Source organism: Arachis hypogaea, chromosome 6 (genome assembly GCF_003086295.3).
Source record: "Arachis hypogaea cultivar Tifrunner chromosome 6, arahy.Tifrunner.gnm2.J5K5, whole genome shotgun sequence".
NCBI lineage: Eukaryota > Viridiplantae > Streptophyta > Magnoliopsida > Fabales > Fabaceae > Arachis > Arachis hypogaea.
In genome coordinates this window covers 94,884,871-94,904,265 of record NC_092041.1, presented here as the reverse complement: position 1 = coordinate 94,904,265, position 19,395 = coordinate 94,884,871, and the positions used below count along the sequence as shown (strand labels likewise).

Sequence of the window (19,395 nt, the reverse complement as noted above, 5' to 3'; positions counted from 1 at the left end):
TCTGGATGTCTAGTGTTTTGGAGTTTGGGGGTTCTCCCAGTGTTGTTCTTAACCATACATAACCTGATACAAGAACTCTTTCACCTGAGAATCTTGCCAATTCTCCCTCTGATGGTTGCAGTGCCTTGTCACTTAACTGCATCTTTTTGAACGTGGAGTAGAATAAGATATCAGCACTGCTCTCTGGATCGAGCAAGACCTTCTTTACGGTTAGTTCTCCAATGCACACCGAGATCACCACTAGGTCGTCTAAATTTGGTGTTTGCAATTTAAAGTCGTCAGTATTGAAACTGATGTGGGCGGTTGAGGTCGGAACTGGTGGGCTCTAATGAGATCCTTCCATTGCCATCATAGTTTGATAACTCCTTTTCCTGGCTGTGTTAGTTCCTCTGCCTCTAGCAAAGCCACCTGATATGTAGTTTAGGACTCCTTTGGAGGCATGGATCTCTACCAGGCTATGCCATATTTCTTTTGCTCTGTGATCTGAGTCATACCGTATCCTTGGTTGGCTCTTTTCGACTTCTAGAGCTAACATATTTGTCCAATAGTCCCTATCTTGCTAACCGCTCCAGTAGGTCCTTAGCTACTACGCATTCATCAGTGGTGTGCCCGAATTTTTGGTGGAATGCGCAATGTTTGCTTTTGTATGTTCCTGCTTTGCTTGGTGGCTTTATGAATTTGTTGCGCAGTATCTTTTTAATGATGTCCTCTCTTCTGGTGTTAAACCTAGTATATGTATCAAATTTTGGAGTTAGTTTAAAAGGTTTTTTGGAGTCTTTGTTATGGGACCTGTACAGCTTGTCTTTTTCCTTCCGTGATAGTAGTCTTTTGTTCCTTCGAGTTTCACGTAATTCCTCTATTTCGATTTGTCTAGTGGCTTTATCCCGGAACTCCTCTAATGTTTTCGATTTTGCCACAGCTATAGCTTCCTGGAATTTTCCAGCTCGGAGACCACTCTTAATGGCATGCAGCTGCACTTCTGGATTAAGGTTGAGGATCTCCATAGCTGCTGTTGTAAAGCATGTCATGTAGTCCTTTAGACTTTCATGGTGCCCTTGTTTAATTGTGCTAAGGTAGTCCGAGTCTCTCACATAGATTTTGGATGCTATGAAGTGATTGATGAACATCTTGGCAAACTCGTCAAAGCTGGTTATGGATCCTGCAGGCAAACTAGAAAACCATAATAAAGCGACTCTATCTAAAAAGGTTGGAAAAGATCGGCACAGGATGGGATTGGAGTCACTATTGAGGAACATCATAGACTCGAATTTTGTGACATGAACTCTAGGATATCCAATCCCCTTATATGGTGTTAGAGTCATAGGGAGTGTATAATTCTTAGGCATTTTGAAATTCATTATTTCTTCAAAAAACGGGTTGGTTCATTGTCTTTTGGTTTTGGGGGGTGTTTCCCCGGTCTTCGCGTTGGACTCTGACTGATGCTCTTCGTGCTGATCAGTGTTTGTCTCTTTGCTATCGACTTTTCGTTCTCCGTTATTCTGCACTGCTGCTAACAGCTCGGCCATCCACTGATTTTCTGCTAGGAGGGCAGTGTTAGCGGCCATGAGGTCAGCTTTGGTCCGAGGATGTTGCTAAGTCTCCGAGAGATCAGTCATGCTTCCTTTTCTGCAAAGAAAAAGGGGTACAAGGCAGATATGGATAAGTTATGAAAATTAAAATAACAGGATGGGGTGAATTTAAACTCTTTGGCCCCACGGTGAGCGTCAAATGTTCTGTCAAGGATACTCTTCCCGAGCTATACGTCAGCTCCTCGTTGCTCGGTATGCTTTATAACTTGACCCGAACCGGGGATATCCTCGTGAACTCGGACCCGAGCGTGGTACCTGCAAAAAGGACTCCAACGCCCAAGTTAGTAAATGAATCACTTAAACAAAAGCGTGTGTATGATCGAGACGCTATTTGGTAGTATGTTATTGTGGAATGAATTTGTTGTGTGCTTTATCGTTGATGCCATGGTCATTTTATAGCCCAATTTAGTGTGGAGCTAGCAGTTGGTTTCGTCTGAGATCTTAGCACCTGATCTCGTCGCGAGATTGATGAGAGCGTTCTGTTAAGATAGAGCCGTTTTCATGATAGGTCGTGTCGAGATATGACTCAGTTTTGCCCGAGATCTTAGGGGTACAGTACAGATAATATACTAAAAATATATGTCTTGTGCATATTAATAAATATAAAGATTGAAAAATAGCTCCACATGGATGATGATTGGGGACTTTTTGAAAGATAAATTGATTAATTTTGTCCTTATTCAATGGTTGCAATAGGATTCTACGATACATCATTGAATATACCATTTCCTATACGGTGCAACCATTATGATACTATGAACATTGTTAGTTGAATCTAGTTATTGATGCCTTACATATATCATAGGCTTCTAAGTGAGGACCAGCGATACGGATGTATCTACTAATTTTTTATTGTCTTTAAATATTTATTAAAAGAAACAATCTTATTGGAAATATTAATTTGTACTAGGTTATAAGGGCTTTACATAAATCACAGGTTCTTAATACTATTTTAGTTGGAGAGAAAAAAAATGAATGAAAAAAGTTGAATAAAAAATTGTAATTTCTTTTGTTTTGATATAAAAACATAGGAAGGAAAGAAAAATTTTATGTCAGTCCCACTAAAATTTTTTTTTCATAAGCAAGAAAACAAAAAAAATGTTATATTTTTTTATATTTTTAATACTATCCTTAGTTATATTATTATTAACAATTATTAATATAAACTTAATTTTAATAATTTTAATATATTACTATAATAGAGATTCACATTTCAACATTATATGTATTTTAAAATATATCTATGTTCTCTTCAAAATAACTAATTTTTTGAATACTAGAAAGAAGGAGATCATGGGGGAGGATGAAAACGCCTCCATAATCCTAAAAAGACCATTCCTAGCTATAGGGAGAGCTATGATTGATGTGGAAGAAGGTGAATTGGTGTTGAGGGTGCATGAGGAGCAGTTGACCTTCAAGGTTTTTAAACCATAGATCATTCAAATGAAGAAAGCACTTGTATAAAGAATGAGTTCACTGATCCAAGTCTCCAAGAATCCCTTAATGAGGTAAAACAGAGTTTGCAGCTCAAGCCTTCTTTGATGGGAATCAATACAATTGCCCCTGATATCAACCCTAAGTTTGGTGTTGGGGGTACAACATCCACCAAAGAGGAAGTTCCTAAGAAGAAAGTGCCCAGGAGACAGAGAAACAAGAAGATCCCTATTAAAAATTTCTCACCGGGGATGAAAGTGGTGTTGACCCAAAGTCCAGTGTTGCCTCAAACAGTGAGCAAAATCTTTTCTCTTGAACATATTGAGCTAATCCATGAAGACACAGGGAGACAATTCACGGTGAGAGGTGAAGAGTTGAAGCACTATGATCAATCCCGCCTCAACCGTCAAGCTAGTGACGTTAAATAAGTGCTTGTTGAGAGGCGACTCAATCCTTATTCCTTTGATTTTGTGTTCATTTTTATTTTCACTTACTTTTAATTTTTATTCATAGTTTTCCTTGGTTTATTTATGTTTGTGGTCATGCAAAGTGTTTGAAACAGGAACAGGAGGGATCAGAAGGAGAACACCCTGGGAAGAAGAGATTCGGGTGCTCTAGCGCTAAACGCTAGGTTGGGTGTTCAGCGTTAGAAATGGCACAAATTTCAAGGGAAACTTTCTGTTTGAGTGGTGGTAAATGCCAAGCTGAGCATTTAGTGCCAAAAATGGCACACAATCCTAGGAGTTTTTATGTCGACACTGGCGCTAAACGTGAACATGAGCGTTTAGGGCCAACAAATACGAATTTCAAGAAAAAGCTACTGTCTCAATGGCGCTAAACATCAAGCTGGGCGTTTAGCGCTAGAAATGACACTAACTTAAAAAACCTTTATGTTTGCTCGGTGCTAAACGCTCGGGGACCTGTGCGTTTAGCGCCGAGCCCTGGTCCCAATTTTTTTTTTAAAAAACGCTACGCCACTAAACGCCAAAATGGGCGTTTAGCGCCAGCAGCGCAGAAATGGTTACTTCGAAAAGGGTGAAATTTTTGAAAAGTTAAAAACATGTTGGGCCCACCCACAACCCCATCCCTACCCAGTCAGTTTGAGCAAGAAGAAAGTGATCCCGAAAGTGAAGTTTGATTTACAGTCGGATGAGTATCCAAAGATCCGGGAGCAGATTCAGAGGAGTGGTTGGAAGTTCTATGCAACCCTGTGACTGCAGTGGAACGTCTGATGGTCTAAAAATTCTATGCCAACACTTGGGTGACTTACAAGTATTTCAAGGGCATGAACCCCAATCCAAAGAACTGGCGCACCATGGTCAGAGGGAGGATCTTGGAGTTTGGTCCAGAGAGGGTGAGGGAGCTATTTCAGTTATCTCCGACTAGAGAGAACCCCTACTCTTATACTAGGAGGGTCAACAGTGAACAGAGATTAGACTAGATCCTCACTGACATATGCCTCCCCAGAGCACAGTGTTGGCGTGATGCTAAGGGGCAACCATACCAGTTGTGAAGGCATGATCTGAGGCCAGTTTCTAGGGGATGGCTGGAGTTCATTCAGTACTCCATCATCCCTATGAGTAACCGGTCCGAGGTTATCATTGACCGAGCAGTGATGATTCACTGCATTATGCTCGGTAATAAGGTAGAGGTGCATCGCGTGATCCCTCAGGAGTTATACAACTTTGACACGAAGGCATCTACTTCTGCCAGACTGGCCTTTCCCCACATCATCTTCCGCCTATGTGACGCCCCTCAAGTGTGCATTGATGGCGACACCCCCATTGACATCGAGAGGCTAAATATTAGGAGGGGTATGGAGTACGCTAAGGAGTATACCCGAGCACCGCCTCAGGAGCCAGTTCCGCCTCCTCAGTAAGAGCAGTTTGAGGTACCTCAAGGTCATTATTTCCCTCCTCAAGATTATTAGAAGCACCTGAGATCATCCATTAGGCATCTAACATCATTTATTGATTAGCTAAGGGTAGACCATAAGAGCCACTCTGCCTTTCTTCAGCAGATGGTGGAGCGCAGTAGAGCCAACGGCGAGAGATGGAGGAACTGATGCGTGATTTTGGAGCTTGGAGAGGATTCTCGGGAGGGAGCAGTCACTATGACTGAGGTAGTTGAGTTTCTTATCTGTTATTTCTCCTATTTTCTATTTTTCAGTTATTATATCTTATTTTCTGTTTTCTGTTTAAATCCTTTGTATCAGTAGTAGTATTTCTTGTTTTTGTAGCTTAGTTAACTACTTTAGTATTTTATGCTTATTTCAAAAAGTTGTCTCATGTATTGCTTACAGAACTTGAAAAAGAAAAAGAAAAAGAAAAAGAAAAAGAAAAGTGACGTAATTACATGAGAACTTGAGAGTTATATATTTTGAATTGTCCTATTTACTTTGATGTGGTGGTATTATCTGTGGCTCACGCAAAGAATAGTGCATAATTGATCTTGAAGTTGAGAATGCTGATTCTTGAGGTACAGAAATTTACACAAGTATTATGGATTCTCTAAATTAAATGAGAAATTAGTCCTTGAAGCAAAATAAACAGCAAAAAAAAAAAGAAACTAAAGAGCAAGGTCCAAGTCTCTGAGCATCAATGGCTAGAAAGATCAAATGTGATTAAAAGCTCAAAGAGTTTTTTTCTTAGCCATATGCTTGTGGTGTGAATGTGTCAAGAAATTCTTGAGACAAAACACTATGAATCGAGACCAAGTGCAAATAAATAGTATGCCAAAGGCTCTGAGCACCACTGACTGGGAAATATAAAAAGAAAAATTAGAACTCAAAGAGTTCCCAGTTAAGTGCTTGTGGTATTTTTTGTCAAGCTAAACTTGAGACGAAATATTTAGAAGTCACGGCTAGGCTCAAGGTGCAAAGTACCAAAGAAAAGATAAGAAAAAGCTGTGTTCAAGGACTAATCAAAGGTTAAAAAGGAAAAGGGTTCATAATATTATCCGAGTTCTAGTTCTAAAGGACATTGACATTTTCTGAGTTTCACAGGATAGTGAGATGCCGAAACTATACAGGATCACAATGTCATCCACCCCACTCAGTGAATGGATAAGAGCTTAACTGAAGACCCAATTCTTAGGCAAGTTTACTTCTCAGTTCTATATTGTTTTAATTGCTTGAGGACAAGCAACAATTCAAGTTTGGTGTTGTGATGCGTGAGCATTTTTTGTTTATTTTTTTATTATTTTAGATATAAATTTATTTAGTTTTATTGGGATTTTAGTGTTTGAAACCTATTTGGATGCTACTTTAAATTGTTCTATTGTTTTGATTATTTCAGGTGAAGTTTGGATCAGTTTGATAGAGCTTGTGTTGAAGAAAAGAGAAGAATTTTGATTCTGTTGAGTTGGCGCTAAACGCTGCATCTAGCATTTAGCGCCCAAACACTTTGGATTGCGTGCAGCCATTCTGTCAAGCTGGCGCTAAACGCGGACTTAGGCGTTTAGCGCCAGGTGCCTCATAACATGTGCGAGCTCTCTGCCTCGAAGGGCTTTAAATGCCGAGCTTGGCGTTTAACGCCAGGAAGACAGTAAGGTTTGGAAGATTTTTGCCACCTGGGGCGCTAAACGCTGATTTTGGCATTTAGCGCTAGTAACACGGATCCAAGTTCAATCAAAGGAGTTTCTTCAGTAGATTTGGCTTTTAATTAATTGTATTTTATTTTGTTTTGATTATTTTTATTTACAAATATAATTTTTTGGGTTTTAGTAGTTATTATTTTATTTTATTTTCAAACCAAATTAGGTTAGATATAAAAGGGATAAGATCTAATCCTTCGGACTCTCTCTTCTTCTACCTCATTCTAGTTGTCACACACTTTTGAACCCTAGTTTTTTTCTGAGTAATGAGCAAATAAATCTCCTTGGTTGAGGTTAGGAACTCCATTTATTTACATAGATTCATACTATTGCTATTCTACTTTTATTAATGTATTGATTTGAATTCAAGGAATTGCTTTCGTTCTTCATCTTAGGGATTAGGGTATATTGGAAGATAACCCTTGTTCTACTTAAGTTCTTATTAAATCTTAGAAAAGTAATTTACTTGGATAAAATCTTGAAAGTAATTCCTCCTAAATCACTAATTGCTTGGATTTAACGGGATACGTGACATATAATCCTTTTATATTTGGGTAATTAGGGGTTTTGTGCTTAATAAACTAGAATTGAACCTAACCGTTTAATCTATATTAAGTGACCAAGAAATTTGTGGTTGATTAGGTTAGAGGAGACTAGCTCACTAAGGAATTAGGGTTTCAATTATAGTTTGCCATGAATTAAATATTGTATGATTAACGTAGTTGGTAAGAAATATAAATCCGGAAAAATAAACATCTTTGAAACCTTAACTATTTTTCTCACATGCTTTTCACCCAATTTCACTGTTTGTCTTCTAAATCTCTGAGTTATTGTTTAATGTTTTCGAACACCAAAACTTCATTTTCTGCTTGTTTGACTAAACAAATCACTCAACCATTGTTTGTGGTTTTGAAATCCGCATCAGGTACCTATTTTATTTATTTAACTTAAGTAATTACAATCAATTATACAAAGTATACAATGATCCTAGGTATACCAAAGAAACCAATGTAGATCTTCTAACTTTATCAACTCACTATACCTATTCCATTAACTAAGTTACTAAAGACTAAATGAAGAGAGAACTTTTGCGTGGTCTAGAATTCAGAATAAATTCCCATTGCAAGTATAGTTTCTAAACCAACAAAAGTCCTTTCTTACAAACGTTTTGGTTGTCACAAGTAACAAACCCCTAAATAAATTGATAACCGAAGTATTCAAACCTCGGGTCGTCTTCTCAAGGAATTGCAGGGAGGTATGTTCTTATTATTGGTTATGAGTCTTGTAAATTGGGGATTTTGAAAGGATTTGAGCAAGAGAAAAATAGATTGCAAGGAATTAAATTAATAACTAATAATACTCTTGGCAAGGTAATAGACTTGGAATTTCTATCCTAGTTATCCTTATCAGGTGTGATGAGAATTGGGTTTTAATCCCACTTAGTTATCCTTTATTAAACAAGGGAAGGTCAAGTGGACTAATTAGTTTGATCCTCAAGTCCTAGTCAAACCCTATGCGAGGACTAGCTTTAGAGTGATCTAGATCAATTAGAATCTACCCATTTCAATCATTGCTGAGTTTGACAACTCAAGAGTTACCAATTAATCAACCAAAGCCAAAAGGGAAAATAAATCATAAATAGAGTAAAACAATCATGAGTCTGAAATACCTCAAATTATATTAATTTAGAAAATCCTAACATGAAAAGTTCATAAGCCAAATAGGCAACACAAGTAATACAAGCATTAAGGCATCAGGAAGTAAAAGAGAAATATAAAGCAAAAGGAACATTGAATTTGATGAAGAGTCAAAATCCTAAATCCTTTAAGAAGAATCCTAATCCTAAATCCTAAGAGAGAGGAGAGAACCTCTCTCTCTAAAAGCTACATCTAAAACCTAAAATTGAATTATGATCTGATATGAATTCATGTCTTGAGTCTCTGCATGTTTCCTGGGTTGAAATGCGCCCCAGAATATGTGCCAGCGACTTTTGTAATTCTGCAGATCGCGCACGTCACGCGTCCGCATCATCCACGCGTTCGTGTCACTCAGCGTTTCTCGTACCACGCGTGCGCGTCATCCACACATTCGCGTCGTTCGTGTAGCTTCCAATCCGCGCGGTCGCGTCAGGCACACGAATGTGTCACTCTTATTTCTTCCATTTCGCGCGGTCGCTTGAGCCATGCGACCGCGTGACTTCTCGTTGGTAATCTCCTCAATTCCTTGTGTTCCTTCTATTTTTGCACGCTTCCTCTTCATTCCTTATGCCATTCTTGCTCTATGAAGTCTGAAACACTTAGCACACAGATCACGACATCGAATGGTACGAAGAAAAATAAAAATATACAACTAAAAAGTCTTTATGAAGCAAGTTTTCAATCATAGAATATTTTTAGGAAGGAATTGTAAATACATGGAAATCATATGAATAAGTGGGTGAAAAGCTTGATAAAACCACTCAATTAAACACAATATAAATAGTGGTTTATCAATCTCCCCACACTTAAACATTAGCATGTCCTCATGCTAAGCTTAAGGAGACAAAATAAATGAGTAGGGAAAAGCAGGACTCATGCAATGCAACCTATGAATGTGAATGCAACTACATGCTAAAATGATTCTACCTACTTGGTGAAAAAATAAATAAATCTTTCAAGAACAAATATGAACTGGATTTCACTAATTCAAATCACAAAATACAATACAAATAACTTGCAAGAAGAAGATAGCTCATGCCAGGGAACATAGAATTAAGCATTGAACCCTTACTGGTAGTGTATATCATTCTAACTCTCAAGTGTCTAGGGTCAATTCTCTCAATTCTCTACTAATCTTGCTTTCTAAGGCTTGCTCTTCATCTAACAATCAACAAAAATTAAATGCACCAATACACAAATCAAGAGGTCTTTTAAGGGTTGTAATGGGGTTAGGGTCAAGGTAGGATTGTATTTGGTCAAGTGGACTAAAATCTGAATCCTTAATTAACCTAAACTTTCCACCTAACTTAGGACAATCCATGTAATATAAAATCAATAACTACCCATTAACTGCGTTTACTACATATTTATGCATTCCAAGTTTTGAGTACAGTACATATGCATTGCTATTGCCATTTGTTTTGGGGCATTTTGTCCCCTTTTTATTTTTCTGCTTTTTTTTTATTTTTCTTTTCTTAATAATTTTTGTTGTCAATGCATATGATTAAGGTTTTGAATGCATAAACATGTTCTTAACATTTTTCGCATTTTCACAGAAAGTCTAACATACTCAATTCTCAAATCAAACGTTTCCAAACCCACTTTTCCCACACTTAATTCATGAGCATTTTTACTAGTCTAAGCTAATCAAGGATTCAAATTAAGGACATTATTATTTTTTTGCTTAGAGTTAGTGATGAGCTAAAGTAAAGAACAAAGGGGTAAAATAGGCTCAACATTGGTTTGCAAAGGATAATAAAAGGTAAGGCCATATGGGTATGTAAGCTCAGTGAAACAAGGCCTCAATCATGTAAGTGCATGCATACATCAAATAATAGAAATATAGAATCAAGCAAGACAAAGATCACAATTTTAGAGAGAAAAACACACACCAAAAATAAAATATTGGTTGGTAAAATGCAACTAATCAAGTAGGCTCAAAATCTCACTGGTTTTGTGTGTTCGAGCTCTAAATCATGTTCCAAAATAATATTTCTTCAAACAAGTTTTTCAAAAAGTTTTTAATTTAAATTAGTGAAATACTATAAAAAGTTTTCTTGAAAAAGAAAATATTACTTTAACCAAGTAATGGTAAAATATGCACAAAATTAAACAAACATGCAATCAAACATGCAAATGCAATAATGAAAAACAAAAATTGGTGTTGAGAAGGGACTAACTAACCCGTGGAGATCGGTATCGACCTCCCCACACTTAAAGATTGCACCGTCCTCGGTGCATGAAAAGATGTGCAGGTGGGCAGGGGTTGTGGTTCCTCAGCCGGTGCTCGTTGTAGAGTCTTTCTCTTTACCCTTACTGGTGGCCATCCTGAAAAGGAAGAAGAGAAACGGACATGAAGTCAAAGGGATAGAGCAAGGGAGAGGGCAGTACGAGTAATAATCATGCCAAAATAAAGAAGAATGTCGTTAACACATGGTCGCGATTCCATGAAATTAGGACAACAATGGAAACAGGGCATGATAAATTGAGGCAATTAGATGCAAGATGTTTATTGGCATGCTGACAAAAGGCATGAGTAGCTTAGATCAAGCATTAAAAGCCATAATGTATTATTAGTCGTGAGAAACTAACAATAACGTTTGTATTGACAATTATATTCAATTAATAAAATATTCGAAAGGATTTTGTGAAAAACAGGCATTAGAGTAGAAGGATAGAATAATTAAGAATGCGCAATGTCATACAGGCTTTTTCACAAACACAAAGCATGCATATTAAATAAGGTATGGAAAGTATTAAATTGAACATGCAAGCACCCTTAAAAAATGATATATAATTGTCAAACAATTTCGTAACAATCCACAAGCAAAATAATGACCCAAATAAATTTCCAACACCAATTAAAAGAAAAAAAAAGAAAGAAAAAGAAAGGAAGGAAGAAAGAAATAAGAAGGGAAAGAAAAGATTTAGATTTGGGGAAGAAAAGATAAGATATTTGGCTGATCTGGATAAGTTATGCGGCGCTTGTGATGCAGACGCGTGAGTGATGCGTTCACGCGGATAGCGCTTCTATGAAATGACGTGGATGCGTCATCCACGCGGTCGCGTGGATCGATTTGTGCCATTAGCGCGAGGGCAGCCTCGCGGTCGCGCAACTCTCTGTTTGAAATGCATATTGCCAAATCTTTGGGTGACACGATCGCGTGGTTGACGCGATCGCGTGGATGGCCTGAATTTGAAAACAGTGCGGACACGTAGGGCACGCGTACGCGTGGCAAGGCTTGTGCTTCTAGCACGAGTCCAGCCCAATTCTAGCTCAACTTTCAGCCATACACCCTTTTTACGTTGATTTTGAGGCACGCGTTCGCGTGGGTGACGCGGACGCGTGGGAGGCATTTTTCCCACATTACGCGGACGCGTCATCGACGCGGTCGCGTGGACCAATTTGTGCCAAAGGCACGCCTCCAGCCACGCTTTCGCGTGACTCTCTGTTCACTTTTATTTTCTTCCTAACGCACTTGTGAAACGGACGCGTCAGCGACGCTTACACGTCGCGTGCGTGTTTTTTTATGCAGTATGCAGAATGCAAAATGCAATGAATGTTATGCAGAAATTCCAGGTTCAAACAAAATTCAAAAACAAAGCAAAATGGAAAGGGAATGATCATACTATGGTGGGTTGTCTCCCACCTAGCACTTTTAGTTAAACTCCTTAAGTTGGACATTTGATGAGCTTCCTGCTATGGTGGCCTATGCTTGAATTCGTCCAGAAATTTCCACCAGTGTTTGGAATGCCAGCATCCTCCGGGGTTCCAAACAAGGTACGTAAAGCCCTTAGTTGAGTTCAAACAGGCTTGCAGGCTCCCGGAGTGTTGAATGGCAGAATAGATTCCAGGATCCCAAACTTTACTTTTACACCCGTCTTTGTTTTGATATGTATTTTTCCAGCCGGGTGATAAGTAATCTGAATTCCCACTACAGTGACCAAACAGATTCCGAGATCCATACATTTGAGCTTGACACCAATCTTTGCACCTCAAATTGAAGTGCGGAACCTCTTTGAATATCGCATACCAGCTCTGAGTGCGAGTCATTTCCCTTTTGCTCTTAAAGCCGCAAAGAGCTCTAAGCTGGCCATCTGTTTCAAGTAAACCATATTCAAGTGGAAAAGTAAAGATGAAAGTTAAGGATTTTACCCACTTGAAGTTTGTGTTGGGTGGTAATGGCCTTGGGATCAGTGTTTCCAGTAGTTCTGCAAGACCTACTCCCTTGTGGTCTTCAGTGAATTCCTCCATGTCTTTGCAAATTTCCTCAATTTCAACCATGTCTTGATCAAAGTCTTCGATATCTTCCTCATCACTTGAGTCATAATTGGGAGGTTGAGAAAAGTCGACCTCCGCATCATCATCGTATTCACTTGGGGAAGATTCTTCTGGCTCAAAAAATTCACTTGCGGATGCAAGTTCATTGCTACGAGAACTTGACTTGTGATTGTCATCATCAAGAAAACATGCGTCTTGGGTTATTCCATCCAATTGTTCATAAGATATCTGCTTTGGGGGTTGTGCACTATCCTCCTTAGCATCAGCTGTAATTTCTTTGACGGAATTCTCCACAACTCTGGATTCTTGCGGAGGTTCAGCATCTCCTAAATCTTCAACCAACTCTTCTTCTTCTACAATGACAGCGTTCTCTACTTGTTCCAGTACGAACTTATGCTTTATGCTGTCCACTGGAGTTTTTAGTGTCTTTTTCGTGCTGCGTTCTTCATTAGATTCCCCACATGAAGCCATAGGAGTCTGTTGAGTGTCTGAATATCTGGAAGATAATTGATTTATTGCTTGCTCCAGTTGATGAAGGGTTGCGTTAAATTGGTCTATCGATTCTTTGAAGCGAACCTGTGATTCTTGACTTGATGGATATGGACATGGTGCATAGGGGAGTGGTGGTTCTTGGGAGTAACTGGATTGGCGTTGGGGCGGATAAGGATCATATGGTGGCGAATAGCGAAAAGAAACTTGTGAGTGTGGTGGTTCAAAGTTATGTTGTGAGGATGGTCTCTGAGCATATGGTGGGGCTTGTTGGTAGCTACTAGGCGGTCCACCATATCTATCAGCTTGGTATGCATTGTAGAATGGTCTTTGTCTGTGATATCTAGGAGGGTGTTGTTGCCTAAAGGGGTGATCAGATCCTCTTGGCTCCATCCATCTTTGATTGCTTAGACCTTGATGCATAGTTCTATTATAGCTTCCATTCCTTGCAACAAAAGTAGAACCAAACTCAAAGCGAGAGGGGTGAGAATTCATAGTAGTTATCAGAAATAAGAAGGGAGAACAAAAGCAAATAAACAAGTAAAAGAAAAATATTTACAATAACTAATAATAAGGCACACGTTTGTAATTCCCCGGCAACGGCGCCATTTTGAAGAGAGAACTTTTGCGTGGTCTAGAATTCAGAATAAATTTCCGTTGCAAGTATAGTTTCTAAACCAACAAAAGTCCTTTCTTACAAATGTTTTGGTTGTCACAAGTAACAAACCCCTAAATAAATTGATAACCGAAGTATTCAAACCTCGGGTCGTCTTCTCAAGGAATTGCAGGGAGGTATGTTCTTATTATTGGTTATGAGTCTTGTAAATTGGGGGTTTTGAAAGGATTTGAGTAAGAGAAAAATAGATTGCAAGGAATTAATAAATTAATAACTAATAAAACTCTTGGCAAAGTATTAGAATTGGAATTCCTATCCTAGTTATCCGTATCAGGTGTGATGAGAATTGTGTTTTAATCCCACTTAGTTATCCTTTATTAAACAAGGGAAGGTCAAGTGGACTAATTAGTTTGATCCTCAAGTCCTAGTCAATCCCTGTGGAAGGACTAACTTTAGAGTGATCTAGATCAATTAGAATCTGCCCATTTCAATCACTGCTGAGTTTGACAACTCAAGAGTTACCAATTAATCAACCAAAGCCAAAAGGAAAAATAAATCATAAATAGAGCAAAACAATCATGAGTCTGAAATACCTCAAATTATATTAATTAAGAAAATCCAAACATGAAAAGTTCATAAGCCAAATAGGCAACATAAGCAATACAAGCATTAAGGCATCTGGAAGTAAAAGAGAAATATAAAGTAAAAGGAACATTGAACCTGATGAAGAGTCGAAATCCTAAATCCTTTAAGAGGAATCCTAATTTTAAATCTTAAGAGAGAGGAGAGAACCTCTCTCTCTAAAAGCTACATCTAAAACCTAAACTTGAATTATGATATGATATGAATTCATGTCTTGAGTATCTGCATGTTCCCTACCTTTAATCTGTGTTTCTGGGCCGAAAACTGGGTTGAAATGCGGCCCAGAATCTGCGCCAGCGACTTCTGTAATTCTGCAGATTGTGCACGTCATGCGTCTGTGTCGTCCACGCGTTCGCGTCACTCAGTGTTTCTCGTACCACGCGTGCGCGTCGTCCACGCATTCGCGTCATTCGTGTATCTTCCAATCCGCGCGGTCGCGTCAAGCACGCGAATGCGTCACTCTGATTTCTTCCATTTCGCGCGGTCGCATGAGCCATGCGACCGCGTGACTTCTCGCTGGTAATCTCCTCAATTCCTTGTGTTCCTTCCATTTTTGCACGCTTCCTCTTCATTCCTTATGCCATTCCTGTCCTATGAATCCTGAAACACTTAGCACACAGATCATGGCATCGAATGGTACGAAGGAAAATAAAAATATACAACTAAAAAGTCTTTAGGAAGCAAGTTTTCAATCATAGAATATTTTTAGGAAGGAATTGTAAATACATGGAAATCATGTGAATAAGTAGGTGAAAAGCTTGATAAAACCACTCAATTAAACACAATATAAACCATAAAATAGTGGTTTATCAACCTCCCCACACTTAAACATTAGCATGTCCTCATGCTAAGTTTAAGGAGACAAAATAAATGAGTAGGGAAAAGCAGGACTCATGCAATGCAACCTATGAATGTGAATGCAACTACATGCTAAAATGATTCTACCTACTTGGTGAAAAAGTAAATAAATCTTTCAAGAACAAATATGAACTTGATTTCACTAATTCAAATCACAAAATACAATACAAATAACTTGCAAGAAGAAGATAACTCATGAAAGCAGGGAACATAGAATTAAGCATTGAACCCTTACTGGTAGTGTACTAGTGTTAAACCCGTGCGATGCACGGGCTTATATTTAAATTTGATAAGTTAAATTAAAAATAATATTTTATTTATCATATATTTTTTAAATTTAGTATAACACTATCATCATCGTTATATAATAAACGTGTTAAATATGTTGTTTTATCTTTATTCAAAGTAAAATATGAATAGAAGAGTTCGAAGTTTATAATATTCTTGAACCATAAGGAGGGAGATAAAAAAAATAAGAACATATATAACTGTAATAATAGCATGTTAATTTTACCCTAAATTTTATATCAAAAAGCTAATAAAAATTTATCGACAACCTAGTATCTTACTAACTTCATTAGAAAATCATTGGATGTTGTGCTCCTTGTTACATATTTCATTTCAAATTTGAAAAAAGAGTTATAGATAAATTAGTTATATCTATAGTAAAGATTTGTACAAAAGTGTAAATCATAACATGCTATTAAAATGAAAATAATATTATTCTACCTAAATATTATTAAAAACCTCTTTGAACACGACATTTGTTGTTGATGACTTTGGATTGCCGTCTTCGTTTAGAATTAAAACCCTGAGGCCACTGCGACTCTTAACTCTTGACAAAGCAACATAAAGTTGTCCATGGGGTGAACACTGATTTTGGCAAATAAAGCCGTACATGTGATAATGATTGACCCTGACTCATGTTAATGGTTATTGCAAAGCATACTGTTAATGAAAATTGTCTCCGTTAGAACTTAAATGGCCATCCTGAATCTGAAGGGATCAAGTTCATTCTTGGAATGTACACTTTATCTCCAATATTTCTACCGGTCACTACCGTCGCTCCAATTACATTGCTGCCAAGTTTGTTAACTATTAATCTTGTCCCGTTGCATAAACCTGAAGTCTGGTCTATGTTTCGCAGTAGCATTACAGCGACTCATGGCTTCAAAGTCAACTTGTGATTGAGTAGTCCCGAACATTTGATGTCATTTAGAAACTCTAGTGTGAACCCCTCTTGTTTTACATCTTCATTCTCATCAGCTTGACATGTTGTGTCAAAGCTCAAATACTCCTTTTCCATCCCTGGAAAGATTGTCAAGACAAAATCGTTTACCTTCTCGACACTCTTAAGTGTGGGTGCAAGAATTGCTCTACTCTGAAAATACCTGTAATCTAACATGTTTTGCAATAAATTTGGATATGCAAAGTCTACCAAATGAGAGAGAGGATCATCAGTAGTTGTAATCAATAGATCATCTGGAATTTCAACTTCTGATTCATCACCAACAACAGAGCCAATATTTCCATTTCCAACATCAAGTATCCAATTAGCAAATATCTTCATTTCACCTTCATCTTGATCCGAAAAAGACATTAGAAGCCTCATATTCGTATGCAGTTTCAGAACCTTACAAAATGACCACAGATGGGATGAGTTAATAGTGGATGCTAATATATCGTGTCTACTTTCTTTCGGAATCACCGGAAGTATCTGTCTGAAATCACCTCCTAGAACAACAATCTTACCACCAAATGGTTGATGTGTCTTATGTTGATTGGTAACTGACATAAGATTCCTGAGCGTCCGATCAAGTGCTTCAAAACGGTAGTTGTACCTTCCCTCGCATACAACATATTGAGAACTCAAAATTGGATCCTGTTTTGGACTTCTCTGATCTCTCCTCATACCACATCATGGCGTCGCAATGCCGACAAAAAATTCTGGGTCACCAATATCTATCACATCTAATAATCACCAAGATAATAAATTGTTTTAGTTATATCTGCAACAAATACTTTATATAAAAATATATCTTTCTTTCACCATGTTAAGTATAAAAATAATATTTATAAAAGATCACCGAAGAATGTAATTTATGGATTAAAAAGATGAGATCATATAATACAATTTCATTGTGCCAACCTCAAGATTTAAGTTTTACAATAAATCAATGTTCAAATACAAAAATTATAATATATAACCATATCTTAGTTTGAATTTTAAAACTTGAACACTAAACGATAATTTTTTGTTTATAAAAAGCATAACAATAGTAAATAATAAAGTGCTGATATTGCTACTTCTTAAATTACCTGTATTCTCAGCAACATCGAATATGGCTGGGTATTAAATTTGCACAGAATCATCTAAAATAGTCGTATTTTCAGTAATATCCTCAACTTCTTGAAAATTTTTTGAAAGATTTGTAGTCAGTTCCTTCAAAAATGTTTCTCTTTGTATCAGGTGTCTTTTTTTTTCAGCTATGCACACTTCTTCTAATTCTTTAGTATCTAAATTTGAATTAAATGTACTTGCTCCTATAATCATTAGAGATAATACATCAAGTACTTTATATTATAAAAAAAAAGAAAAATGAATATATGTTAAATGTTTGAATCAGCTGAATTATGAATATATATTATGAAGGTAGTATTAAAGATAAAAGAAGTAAAATTTTAGCTTTGTGATAATTACAATCTATCATGCTTATCTTACCATGTCTCTTTTGAAGTAGCATAGTCTTCCTATTCAGTCTTACATCCCTTTGCAATCTAATTCGATTTGTGTACTCCAATGAATCTATAATAATTATTTAGCATATACCAATGATTGTTTTTAATAGACCAATTAAAAAGTTAAATGTTTGGTCTTTAAGTAATAAAAACATATTAACATAGTAACTAGTAGATATTATTTGATGTTTGTTGAAGATGTTGTTGACTTGTCTAATGACATGGACTATCATATGCTTCATGTGTGATACCCGAATTACTAATATTTTTTTTCATCTACAAAGTGTAGATTAGTAGTTAGAGACCTTGATCAATGTGGTGTTGGGTTATTACCTAATAAGATAACTCGAGATATTAGTTTTGAACATATTTTCTGTTAAAGTTTATAATTGAATAAATAGTAGGAAAATCAAAATACATAAAGGGCTTGTTTGGGTGAGCTTTTAAGAAAAGATCTTTTTTTCGAGTTATCTTTTTTTAAAAGATCTTATAGAGAAGTAAAAGTAATTTTATGTTTGGATATCTCATGTAAAAAGGTCTTTTTATCTATCAATTATGTTTGGGTATAACAATATAAAAGTACTTTTTTGTTTATTTATTACATGAAAAACATCTTTTTTTTAAGGAAAAAAGATCTTTTAAAAAAAGATGTAAATTACAGCTTCTCAAAAAAGATCTTTTTTTGATTTTACTAGTGCTTATACTTTTACTATTAGAAATTTGCCAAACACGTTAAAAAATAAAAAAAAATCTTTTTTCATTGAAAAAAGATCTTTTTTTAACAAAATAATGGCGCCCAAATATGCACAAAGTGCATGTACATTTCCATAAGCAAGTTCCAAAAAAAATCATCCAAAAATAAATCTGTATTAATGCTATTTGTAATGTTCGACAACACCGATTGAAAATGCACACCATTGGAACTATCACTCAAATTTTCTATAATTTTTTCATAAATAAATATAATAACATATTACGAAGACAATGTAAATTAATAATTTATTACTTGTCAATAGCTAAATAATATATAGAAAATATTGTATTTTATGGGCTTTCATTCGGCTAAAATACTCATGACATGTTAGTTATCTTGTATACCCAATAAAAACTAAATATATAGAACTAACATACTTAAAAATACCAAATAAAAAAATATATTATTCTAACCTAAAAACAAAAATGATAAAATAATTAATTTATTTTTTTATATGAAATCTACCTTGAATTGTGCTTTGCTTTGTATTTTCTTTGTCTTTTAATATCAATTTTCTCTTCAATATAATCTTACTTCTCTTTGGACTTCTTGCATCTTTCAATATATACCTAAAAATATCAAATAAATAAATTTTTTAACCAATTAAAAATATATATACATTATACATAATACATTTTTATTATCAAATTTTTTATATTATTAAAAAAAATAAAGTAGTACACATATGACAGCGCGTCTGT

General features: G+C 36.4%; 1 protein-coding gene across 1 annotated transcript; it reads right to left on the bottom strand.

The window, feature by feature from the left end:
- Positions 1-551: 551 nt before the first annotated feature.
- LOC112805761 (uncharacterized) lies at positions 552-1,346 on the bottom strand. Its single transcript, XM_025848096.1, has one exon. The coding sequence runs from the start codon at positions 1,344-1,346 to the stop codon at positions 552-554; it is 795 nt and encodes a 264-aa protein (XP_025703881.1).
- Between the last annotated feature and the right edge of the window lie 18,049 nt (positions 1,347-19,395).

What these genes read in the sequence shown, in the direction of transcription:
- LOC112805761 (XM_025848096.1), bottom strand. Translation starts at nt 1,346, where the DNA reads ATGCCTAAGAATTATACACTCCCTATGACTCTAACACCATATAAGGGG.